The following is an 11,617-nucleotide window of genomic DNA, read 5'->3' as shown; positions in this document are numbered from 1 at the left end:
GGATTGAACCCTGGGCCCTCGGCAGTGAAAGTGTGGAGTCCTAACCACTGGATCACCAGGGAATTCCCTGAAAGTTCTTAAATATCTCAAATTCTTCCCCTCATCTCCACTTCTTATTGTCACTGCCTTATTTCAAGCCCTCAGAATTTTTTCACCTAGATTATTTCAGACGCCTCTAAACGGGTCTCTGAACTCTCTCAGGCCAATTATTTTTCCACAGTCTGCCAGAGTTACCTTCCTAAATCCAAATGTAGCTATATCACTTGCTTAATGTCCTTCAAACTTCCCCATCTTCTATAGGATTACAGTTAAATTCCCTAGAATGACATACAAGGCCCTGCAAAATTTGGACCTAGTTTCAACAACCTTTATTGTGATAGTCCCTCTCTTGAAAGCCAGGAGTCCAATTCTGTTTAAATGTTTTGTTCTGCTTTGTCTCCAGACCTTTGCAAATATATTCTCTGCCTGCTATCCTTCTCCTCCAATTCACTTTCCAACAGTTGGTTCAGATGTCATCTCCTCTAGGAAACTTAAATAGAAACACATTTATAACTCTACTTTCCCAAGCTAGGGTCTAGTCTACAGCTTCCTTACAGTGACGAGGGCACCGCTGTTTATAACACCTCTTGTCACACAGCTGCCAACATTTGTTTACAGGTCTTTCTCTTCCATTAGACCATCGGTCCCCAACCTTTTTGGCACCAGGGACTGGTTTCTTGGAAGACAATTTTTCCACGGATGGGGGGTGGGGTGGGGGATGGTTCAGGTGGTAATGCGAGCGATGGGGGCATGGTTCAGGCAGTAGAGCGACGGGGAGCGATGGGGAATGGCAGATGAAGCTTTGCTTGGTCGCCCGCCTGCCGCTCACCTCCTGCTGTGTGGCCTGGTTTCTAACAGGCCACTGACAGGACAGGTCCATGGCCCCGAGGATTGGGGACCCCTGCGTTAGACTGTGAAGCTGTGAAGAACAAAAGCCTTACGCCTGCCACAATGCTAGACACATAGTGAACACTTAGTAAACGCTTGTTGAATAAGGGAAGTGTTCATGGAAGAGCAAGTGAACTACACTGCCCTCTTCACCCCTTAATTATTCTTCCTCTTCTATTTTAGGAAACTTTTCCTAAACCATTTCTGGCCAACTGATGTAAGCTCCATCTGATTATCCACCATCCTGGCTCCCCTCAGATATTTTACTTGAATATAGTTATCCTCAGGTTATTTTTTTCATTTCCCTTATTATTTCTCAATTCCTTCTATAGCGTCTCTAACTCTGCCCAGTTTGTCTCAAGGTCTCCTTCTCTTTCCTATTTTTTAAATTCAGTAAATTTACACTTCTCATATATCATGTGTAAGTACGTAACATAAAGTTCTCAAAAAATTTCCCTTTCTTTGGCACCTGATTCTCCACCCCTCCATTTCTCAAACCTTTCCTCCAAGGCCATACTCCGCTCCCCCACCCACCCCGAAACGTGCGTAGCTTTTGCTCAGGAGGAAAGGTGGGAGCCCTTCTTTGCTGTTGTTAGGTTGCCGAACTGTTTTAAGAACTGAACTTTCACAGGCTATGCTTGAGAATCACACCTCACCACCAAGTCTCAAAAGGTTTGCGGAGCGGCGACATTCCGTAAACAACAACCCCTTCTTTTCAACCTCCAAACCTAACAAAACAAGCCACAGAAGTCTCATGAAATAGGTAAAAGATCGAGGAAGGATACGGAAGGACACGAGGCGGGAAGGGGGACGGGGGGCGCGGGCCTGGTAATCCCCGACGACTCTCTCCCCGCCCCCATGAACTTCCACCCTAGCACCTCCTCCGCTCTCACGGGCGGACTGCCGCGAGCTACGCGAGGACGCGCTGGCGTGCGCGGTCCTGGGGGCGGAGCCCAGGGGTAGCTGGGAAGCGACGCAGGACGTGCGTGCGTGCGTACGTGCTCGCTCGCGGTGGCGGCGGCGGATCGGAGAGGCCAGAGCCGGAGACCGAGCTGGGATCGGGCCCCGGGCGGGGGCGGTGCGAGCGGCGCCAAGCGGATCCTGGGGGCGGGGACGGAGCCGGGGCGGGCGGGACTGGAGCGGAGGCCGGGAACTAGGCGGGAGGTCCCAGGGTCTCGGGTTAGGGGGGTGGAGCCGCACTTCGTCGCCGCGGGGGTGCCGGGACTCCGGCCTCAGTGCCGCCGCCATCACGGACTTCCTGTGGGACAAGCGCACGGGCCTCGCCGCCAGAACGGTGAGCGCGCGGGCTGGCGGGCCGCGGGGCCGCGCGGAAAGATGGCGACCGCGGGGCGGGCGGGAAGATTGGATTGGGGGCAAGGGGTCGGGGCGAAATTAGGAGAGAGGGAGGGCTGAGAACCGGGAAGTGGCAGAGGTGAGGAGTAGGAAGATGAGATGGAAGGTCGACCTACTTTAGATGTATTCTGGAAGACAGGTGGGGAAGTTGGGAGGGATCAAAGTAGGAGAAGGGGTGATGGAGTACGGATAGGAGTGGTTCCAGAGATGAGAAAGAGCAGAATATCAAAGTTGGACCAAAGCCGGAGACGGGGAAGACACCACTGTGTCACTTGGAGGATATGGAAAGAGTTTTTTACCCTAGGAGTTATTTCTGGATTTTCTGAGTGAGAAAGAGAAAGAAAAAGATGCACAAGTTGAGAAAGGTTGCAGGCTGGAGATCCTTTGGGGAATGTGGAGAAGGACAGCCTGTGAGGGACTTTGGTGGCAGTATGTATATGGTGAGATGACATTTGTGTAGCTGTGCTAAGCAAGATTGGATTACCTGGGAGAATCTTGTGCTTGCATCTTCTTGGTTTCCTACAAGCCCTGTTAGGCCAGGAATGAATCAAATGCCACCGTCCTCAATTTGAGAAGTAGCTCAGAGTGGGAGCCAGATGTTGGAGTCATGCCTTTTCCACACCTAATCCTGCCCCCCCACAAGACTTCTGTCCCTGGGCCTATTTAATTGCTTTCTGCCCTCCTCTTCTCATATTCCTGGATTGTGACAGTGATTTCTCTCTGATTCTTTCCTTGAAGGAAAAAAAGGATTTGTGCACTATGCCATTCCAATTCCAATAACCAGAAGGTGGCCAGCTTTTAGCCAACTGGTGCTGATATTAATTAAAAACCAGTTATTCTGTACTTAGTAAGCACAAAAGGGGAGGGGCTGGATGGGAAGCTGACTGCAGCTTGGAGCCACATGTATTTAAAACCATTCAAGGGGGATTTGGCCAGTGATGTGAGAAATGATTAAGATAGTTCAAGGGCCAGACCCCGATCCCTGGAACTTGCTTATATTTGGTTTATACAACTATATGTAGAAACCTGGGAAACTGGATTCCTGCCTTCAGGACATGGATGGCCTATTTGGGGAGATAAGATACACTTTTAATGATTGTAAAACATTTGTGATAATAGTGTGTGGTAAAGCATTATTTTGTTGAGTTATGAGGAACTTAGCGTGGCACATATCTATCCTAGATACCAGCCAATGATGAACTGTTGCAGTCTTTATCAGTTACACAGTCTCAACTGTAATGAGCTGTGGCCCAGACCTAAGTGTCTTCATAAAGGCATGTTTGAGGGAAATCAGAATAGAGCAATGAGCTGAGTGGGGGGGAAGATTCCTAAAGTTTTTAGCTAGAGTTAGTAGGTGAATATATATACTCCATTAAGGAGGAATTGTAAGCACAGAGGAGGACTGAGGAAGTTGTGAGTGGTTTAAAAAAAAAGTAGAAATTGAAGAGCAGAAAGCAGCGTAGCATCTCTGGAGCAGCCAGTCCTTGGAGGGCACTTCTGAAAACTCAGAGCTCGCCCCACTATTGCTACTTTTCCTTCCCTTCCAGATGCCTCATCCTCGAAGATACCACTCTTCAGAGAGAGGCAGCCGGGGGAGCTACCACGAACACTATCGGAGCCGAAAGCATAAGAGACGAAGAAGCCGCTCCTGGTCAAGCAGCAGTGACCGGACACGGCGGCGCCGACGGGAAGACAGCTACCATGTCCGTTCCCGGAGGTGAGGCTTCAGGAAGAGAAACTCACACTTGGCCCACTCACTTATTCGTTTATTCAACAAAGATTTATTGGTTTCAAGCTAAGTAGCTGGTGGAAGGTTATGCTCAAAACTGATAACAAAATAACCCATTTACACTGGTGTTAAGAGTCTTATCATAGAGGAAGTATATAGTAAGGGGCTGAGGAAGCATCCAACAGGTTTGGTTGGAGTGGGGCAAGATGTGTAGTTCAGGGAAAACGTCCCAGAGAACGTGACATCTAAGCTTGTCTGAAAGACGAGAGAAGTGTCCCAGACAAAGGGAAAGCAAGTGCAAAGAACTAGGGGCTAGAGGTAGCTAATGAGCTAATAGACAAGACAAAGTTAGGTCTCCATGGTTTTAATAACTTAGCAGCATGTTCAGTGGGAGGGATGGGTTAGGGATAGTTTGGAGCAAAGCTGGATATCAGTCAGGAATAGCTCAAAAAAGAAATGGCTGTTTATTCCATTGCATCACTGGAGGGGAGGAGGAGGCCCTCAGAGGGAGTTGTTCTGCTGGTGTTTTCAGAGGTTTTGGTGATGTGCAGGTGTGGGCATCCTCCTCTGTGCTTAGTTACTTCACTGCCCTGGGCCTTGGTCCTCACAGAGAGACTTGAGTGTGTGAGAGCAACTTTTCTAGCGATACTCCTTGTCCTCGGTGAGGGAGGACCTTGTTACATGGTATGACAAGGAATGTGGCCTGAACAGATACACTTAACGGGTGTTTGTTGTCCAACAGCAGCTATGATGATCGTTCATCCGACCGGAGGGCGTATGACCGGCGATACTGTGGCAGCTACAGGCGCAACGACTACAGCCGGGATCGGGGAGAAGCCTACTATGACACAGACTACCGGCATTCCTACGAATATCATCGGGAGAACAGCAGTTACCGCAGCCAGCGCAGCAGCCGTAGGAAGCACAGACGGCGGAGGCGGCGCAGCCGGACATTCAGCCGCTCATCTTCGGTGAGTGTCAGCCCAGGCCCTTCCTCTCCCCACTCTTCTTCAGCCCTCTGGGACCCTGGTAAGTGAGAAGTATCCTTGTTCTCATCTGAGCATTTGGGGCATGAACACTGAGGTGGGCACTGAGTCTGTCTACTCTCTTGGAAGCTCTCCGACTCTTGGAGGGCCCTGGAATCTGCTTTGGAGATTGATGGGCACAGAGCATTTGTGAGCCCCAGTGCCCTCCCTGGCATGCTGGGCTTATTGTGTTGGGAGCGGCTCCTCCACCCCCCAAGGCCTCCACTTTCTAATGGGGACCTTGCTTGTGAACTGCCTTTCTCCCCCAAGCCCTGGACTTCATGGCCCCATCAGCAGGTGGGCTTGGGTGGGGGCAAGGGGAGACCTGTGCCCGCCTGGAAGGGCATCGTGTAGAGCATGGGGTTGTGGGTGACATTGGCAACGACACCACTTCTCTGCTCTGCCCGTGCCTCTCCCCGTTCCCATTTTGGGTTTGGGGCCTTGGGATTATGCGCCGCTCTCTCTTCTCACCCCGATCCGCCTTACTGCATCTGACGTGTTCCCTTCCACTGTCCCCCATCATCGTCTGTCCCCCCTGGCTGGGCGCCTGTGACCGGTGACCCCTCCACCACCCACCCCGCCTCCCTCCGGCCCCCGCTCCGACACCTGGCTTGCTCCGACCCCCCCCGCCCCCCGACAGCAGCACAGCAGCCGGAGAGCCAAGAGTGTAGAGGACGACGCTGAGGGCCACCTCATCTACCACGTCGGGGACTGGCTACAAGAGCGATGTACAAGCCAAATCGTAACAATCCTATAGCCTGTAATGGTCCCATAGCCATCCTAACGTCCCGAGCCAACCCAAGTCACAGCCTCTTTTGCCTTTTCTCAGTGGTGTTGTTTATCTGGGTGGTTTGAGTTGCTGTTGAGAATTGACCTCTGCTGTCCACTCCCAGCTCTCATGGCCCCTGGGTTAAAGGTGGTGGGAATCATGCAGGGGTTTTCTTCCCCTGTGACCATCTGTATCTGTTCCCCCTTCCTTCATCTCCTCACCCCAGGTTGCTGTACCCTTTTTTCTTCGAACTCAGCTCATTCCCCACCTTCTCTCCCTCCCTCTCCCCGACCCTGCTCTTTTTCATTTCAGATGAAATTGTAAGCACCTTGGGAGAGGGGACCTTCGGCCGAGTTGTACAATGTGTTGACCATCGCAGGTAACTGTCAGCCCCCTCTGTACTACACACCTGGTAGCCATAAAGAGGTAGTGAGGGTTATCTGGGGCTATTTTGCTAATGAGCCAGAGGTAGGATATCTTAATCCCCAGGCAGCCCTGTTCAGTCTGAGATGTTCTTGAGATTCCAGCAAAAGCCTCTCCTGCCATCCTATAGGGGCGGAGCTCGAGTTGCCCTGAAGATCATTAAAAATGTGGAAAAGTACAAGGAAGCAGCTCGACTTGAAATCAATGTGCTGGAGAAAATCAATGAGAAGGATCCTGACAACAAGAAGTAAGTGAGTGAAGGAGTATGTGGGGAGTCTGAGAGGCTCCACCCCTACACAGGAAAACCTTCCCGACCTGTACTAGACAGGCAGGGGAGTTGTAGACCTTCTCATCCATCCATCTTTTGTTCATCATCTTAGAGTAGTAGAACATTAAGGCAGGAAGGGAGGGTCTGTGACATTCTCTAATCCTTTCCCCTTGTTTTCAGGGCAGTTAGATTGCTCTGCAGTTTGGCTCCGACCCAAGATGGCCTCAGTAGGGATATGCCCTGGAAATGGGCCTGAGACTGAGAATCAACATTTTCGTCAAAAAATTAGTTGTGCTTTTAGTACCTAGAACTATGCTAATTAAGCCACAGACATTTATGTGTAATTTTTCTGTTCACACACATTCCATAATCCAAATGTAGAATAAGAGTATTAAGCAAAGACATAAGTAGGTATAAACATGGGCCCAATGATGGCTGATGGTGAGTGAATTTCAGGAGCGGGAGTTGGGGTCAGAATGCAGAAGTGGCACTTTGACAATTTATGGTCCACACTGAAGCCTGGTGCTTGGCAGCTCCTCAGCAAATAGAATTTTTTTTAACTATTTAAAATGTTGCAGGAAAATGGCTTGAAGTTTCACAGGTAGTACTTCTCTCCTTGGGTCTGTCAGAAAGGCCACTGCTTAGCTGAACTGAATTTTCTTGGTGATAATAGCTGGCATGTTTTTATACAAGTATGTGGAATCAACAGCTATGCAGTCCCTCTTTGTTGGAGGGGTGGTGGGCAGATGGGAGCTCATCAGACATCCCCCTTCCCCCATCTCTCTTCCCAGCCTCTGTGTCCAGATGTTTGACTGGTTTGACTACCATGGCCACATGTGTATCTCCTTTGAGCTTCTGGGCCTTAGCACCTTCGATTTCCTCAAAGACAACAACTACCTGCCCTACCCCATCCACCAAGTGCGCCACATGGCCTTCCAGCTGTGCCAGGCCGTCAAGTGTGAGTGGGGCGGGCCGAGGCGGACTCTGGGGCAGCCCCTCCTTCCATTGGACCTCTTCTGTCTCAGTTGTGCACTGCTGAAGCCCCTAAACAGTCAACTCAATTATCTGCAGTTCTTCTGTTCACTGTCATGTTGACATCTCTTTCTCTTCTGACTTAACTCCTTCACTGATGTCCTTACCATCACTGATTGCTCTTACTCCACATTCAACCTAGCAGGAGCTGGAAGAGAAAGTGTTTGAAGTCAAAGCACCTAATTACCTCTTTTTTCCTTTATTCCCCTTCCTTGGGAAAGTGTAAGTCAGGCAGCAAGCACAAAGAGACAGAAAGATTCCTCAAGCTAGAGGTTTACATTTGTCTGAGCTGAGAGTGCTCTCTGTTCCCAGCAAACCAGGCGGGAGCAGGGAGTAGTGCAGCCAAGGGGCCAGGTAGGGACTAGTACATACTTCCTCTTGAGTCTTCATAACAGTACAGTTTCACAGAGTTGAATTCACAGGAGTCAGACGGACGCATGTCAAAGTCACTACAAAAATTCAACCCATAGGGATTTCCGTGGCAGTCCAGCGGTTAAGACTCCATTCTTCCACTGCAGGGGGTGTGGGTTCAATCCCTGGTTGGGGAACTAAGATCCCGCGTGTCACATGGTGTGGCAAAAAAAAAAAAAAATACAACCCATAGCAAGCCATCTTTATACATTGGTTGAGAAGTACATGTATATCTGACGTTAATAAGTATAGGGTTTCTGACGTGGATGGACCTAGAGACTGTCTTACAAAGTGAAGTAAGTCAGAAGGAGAAAAACAAATATCGTATAGTAATGCATATATGTGGAACCTAGAAAAACGGTACAGATGAACCGGTTTGCAGGGCAGAAATGGAGACACAGATGTAGAGAACAAACGTATGGACACCAAGGGGGGAAAGTGGCAGGGGTGGTGGTGGTGGGATGAATTGGGAGATTGGGATTGACCTATATACACTAATATGTATAAAACAGATAATAAGAACCTGCTGTATAAAAAATAAATAAAATTCAAAAATTAAATAAGTACAGGGCTTCTTAGACTAGGCATTTTATTTGGATGTAGAGCAGAAAGCAGCCTAGTGCTTCTGGACCTGCCTTCTCACCAGCTTTGAGCTAGGTGACCAAGCCTGGGGTCAGCTGGTACCAGTTAGCTCTGGCCACCTGGACCAACCCTGACCTGGCCTTCTCCTCTGCAGTCCTCCATGATAACAAGCTGACACATACGGACCTCAAGCCTGAAAATATTCTGTTTGTGAATTCGGACTACGAACTCACCTACAACCTAGAGAAGGTAAGATGGACAGGGTCCACCCCTTGGCCAGTGGGCACAGGTGGCCATGCCACTTTGCCTTTCTCTTAGCCCTTTCTGTCCTCCCTTTTACTTCTTTCTCCCACATTTTCTGCTCTGGCTCTGACTGAGTAAAACTGCAGTACCAGAATAGATGGAAGGGGAGAGATATAAGACTTAAATTGGAAGAGAATTTGGAAAAAGAACCTCAGTTAACTTTCCAGTAGAGTGAAAATGCATTCAAGGTTCTTGGTTTGGGCTTCCTTCTCTTTCTGTAAGGAAAGGTCAGCTCCACTGACTAACTGGAGATCATGGAGATCTCAGCTAAGGAAGCTATTCCTCACTTTGCTACCTGCTATATATTTTCACAAATACTGTACACTAGTCACTTGGGTGTACTCTTCAGATGCATAGAGACTTGCATGATATTCCACAGTTATTCCTAAATCTTCTTCCTCCCCCACTCCTAAAGTAGTCTGCTGGCTATGGGGGCGGCTGTAAAGCAGAAGGCATGTGTGGGAGCAGGCAGGAGGTCAAAGTTGTTTTTTTAAGGCTCAGAAGCACTTTAGAGAATAGTGGTAGAAGCTCGGTCTGTTCATTCTCTTAGTCTCGGTGCAGAGGTTCATGTTCTTCCTGCTTTGCTCCTAGAAGCGAGATGAGCGCAGTGTGAAGAGCACAGCTGTGCGGGTGGTAGACTTTGGCAGTGCCACCTTTGACCATGAACACCATAGTACCATTGTCTCCACCCGCCATTACCGAGCACCAGAGGTCATCCTCGGTAAGGGGGGAAGGGCAAGGTTGTCCAAGTATGTGAGGGGGTGTGGTGGTGAGGATAGGGCCCCCTGAGCCTCACAGTACCTTTTCCTTCCCATTCCTACCCAGAGTTGGGCTGGTCTCAGCCTTGTGATGTGTGGAGTATAGGCTGCATCATCTTCGAATACTATGTTGGCTTCACCCTCTTCCAAGTAAGTGGTGGGGTGTTTTATATGACCACTAGGTATTCTCCTACCTAATTTCCTTGTCTGCTGAGGAGCTGCCTGCTCACTCCACATTGCTTATCTTCTTGGTGGCTAGACCTCAGGATCCCCTCTCCGTCCCATGCTCAGTTTTGTCTTTGTTTCCCAGACCCATGACAACAGAGAACATCTAGCCATGATGGAAAGGATCTTGGGTCCTATCCCTTCCCGGATGATCCGAAAGACAAGGTGAACCTCAAGTGGGAGGGACTTAACCCTTTTCCTTTTCTCTCCACAAAATTGGTCTCTATCACATCGTTTTCTTTTTTCTTTGACACCTGCCCTCCCCTCAGCTACTCTTGAGATGGGGGAAGAAGGGAATCATCCCACCAAAAGAGGAACCTCCTGATTCCTCAACTTCCCCTTCCCCTCTAGGAAGCAGAAATATTTTTATCGGGGTCGCCTGGATTGGGATGAGAACACATCAGCTGGGCGCTACGTTCGAGAAAACTGCAAACCACTTCGGGTGAGCTGGGCTGGGAATAAATTGTGCCCACCACCCAGAGGTCACTTTCTTCTTAAGGTGTTTTGCCCCTGGAATGCATTTCACAAGCAGAGGGTTAGGAAAGAAGGGGAGGAAAACTGAAAGAAGACATCTTTTGTTGATAGAAGAGAGATAAGAGGGAGTGGTTTTATGGAGGGAATGAGGTTAGACAGCCATGTTTTTCTTGAGCCAACCAGAGATGAAAGCAATGTCCTGGATTCTTTAGGTCAGGCAAAAAAGAATAAACTACCTTTGAAGAGGTTACATTTTATTGAGGAGCTAAAGAAGATTCATGAAGTTGACAAGGATATACAAGTAGAACTTTCAAAGAGTATGAAGGAATAATTGTGCTAGTGGGAAGGTAGGGTGAGCTGTGACATCAGAAATGGTCACGGTGTGGTCATTCATAATGGTAGCAAGCAGAGCCGTGGTCCTTCAGGATTGAAATCTAGGGCCTTGAAGAACGCAGGGTTTGTAAGGCATCGTGCCTCACCTTTTTCCTGCCCTCCACCACCAGCGGTATCTGACCTCAGAGGCAGAGGAACACCACCAGCTCTTCGATCTGATTGAAAGCATGCTAGAGTATGAACCTGCTAAGCGGCTGACCTTGGGCGAAGCCCTTCAACACCCTTTCTTCGCCCGCCTTCGGGCTGAGCCACCTACCGCCAAGTTGTGGGACTCCAGTCGGGATATTAGTCGGTGACGATCAGGCCCTGGGCCCCCCTGCCACTCTAACAGCAGTGGGTGTCCAGTCCAGGACACTGGTGCTTTTTTATACAAGAGAACAGAGCCGGAGCCCACTCCTTCCTACTGGCTCCCTATGTACTTGTGAATATGTGAAATAGTGTAAATATGAAAGAACTTGGACCTATCGCTTCAACCCCTGCCTTGTACATAATGCTATTCCATCTCACACTTTTCCCACCCTCACTTGCCCTTTCACAACTGAGTTGGATGGGGGCAGAATGAGGTAACCAGATGGCATCTATCCCATGTTTTATAAGGAATTTTGTACAGTCTTTGTGAAATAAAATGACGTGCTTCATCTGACCCCCATCCCTGGAGTTTGAGGTTTGGGGGTCCTGGGGTGGAGGGATGAGAAGATTGGCAACGAAGGGAGTCCCATCTTACCCTCCAAAATTAACCATAGTCGGGTCACCAGTTTACCTGTCCGGTTTGTCTTGGGAGGAGAGTGATGGGTGGGTAACATTTCTTGACGGTGATAAGGGTTATCTGGAATGATAAGGTTTGGGAAGGAGGTTCGACTACTGTAGCTCTTAGGCTGGGCCCCAGGATAAAGCCAGAAATCCAGATAAAAAAATGTGCTCAACTGGGCTCCTGGGAGACTACCA

The 11,617-nt window shown here is 49.3% G+C and overlaps 1 protein-coding gene across 6 annotated transcripts; it reads left to right on the top strand.

The window, feature by feature from the left end:
• The first annotated feature begins 1,923 nt into the window (after positions 1–1,923).
• CLK2 (CDC like kinase 2) lies at positions 1,924–11,315 on the top strand. Of its 6 annotated transcripts, none has more exons than XM_036865064.1 (13): positions 1,924–2,221; positions 3,828–3,997; positions 4,752–4,980; positions 5,675–5,762; positions 6,116–6,182; positions 6,357–6,473; positions 7,286–7,452; positions 8,674–8,768; positions 9,414–9,543; positions 9,648–9,730; positions 9,891–9,970; positions 10,157–10,247; positions 10,783–11,315. In XM_036865064.1, exons 2-13 carry the CDS (start codon positions 3,828–3,830, stop codon positions 10,966–10,968), a joined length of 1,503 nt encoding a protein of 500 aa, XP_036720959.1. In that variant the 5' UTR covers positions 1,924–2,221; the 3' UTR covers positions 10,969–11,315. The 6 variants fall into 6 exon arrangements, with proteins under 6 accessions (XP_036720959.1, XP_036720968.1, XP_036720994.1 ...); XM_036865073.1 differs by having other exon boundaries at positions 1,950–2,221; positions 5,678–5,762; XM_036865090.1 differs by having other exon boundaries at positions 1,961–2,221; positions 4,755–4,980; positions 5,678–5,762.
• Positions 11,316–11,617: the final 302 nt, after the last annotated feature.

Source organism: Balaenoptera musculus, chromosome 1, assembly GCF_009873245.2.
Source record: "Balaenoptera musculus isolate JJ_BM4_2016_0621 chromosome 1, mBalMus1.pri.v3, whole genome shotgun sequence".
Lineage (NCBI taxonomy): Eukaryota > Metazoa > Chordata > Mammalia > Artiodactyla > Balaenopteridae > Balaenoptera > Balaenoptera musculus.
This window is presented reverse-complemented; position numbering and strand designations above follow the sequence as displayed.

What these genes read in the sequence shown, in the direction of transcription:
- CLK2 (XM_036865064.1), top strand. Translation starts at nt 3,828, where the DNA reads ATGCCTCATCCTCGAAGATACCACTCTTCAGAGAGAGGCAGCCGGGGG. An exon ending in GGACTGGCTACAAGAGCGAT is followed by an intron (nt 5,763 to 6,115) that starts GTACAAGCCAAA and finishes TTTTCATTTCAG; the next exon opens with ATGAAATTGTAAGCACCTTG. An exon ending in CGGATGATCCGAAAGACAAG is followed by an intron (nt 9,971 to 10,156) that starts GTGAACCTCAAG and finishes CTTCCCCTCTAG; the next exon opens with GAAGCAGAAATATTTTTATC.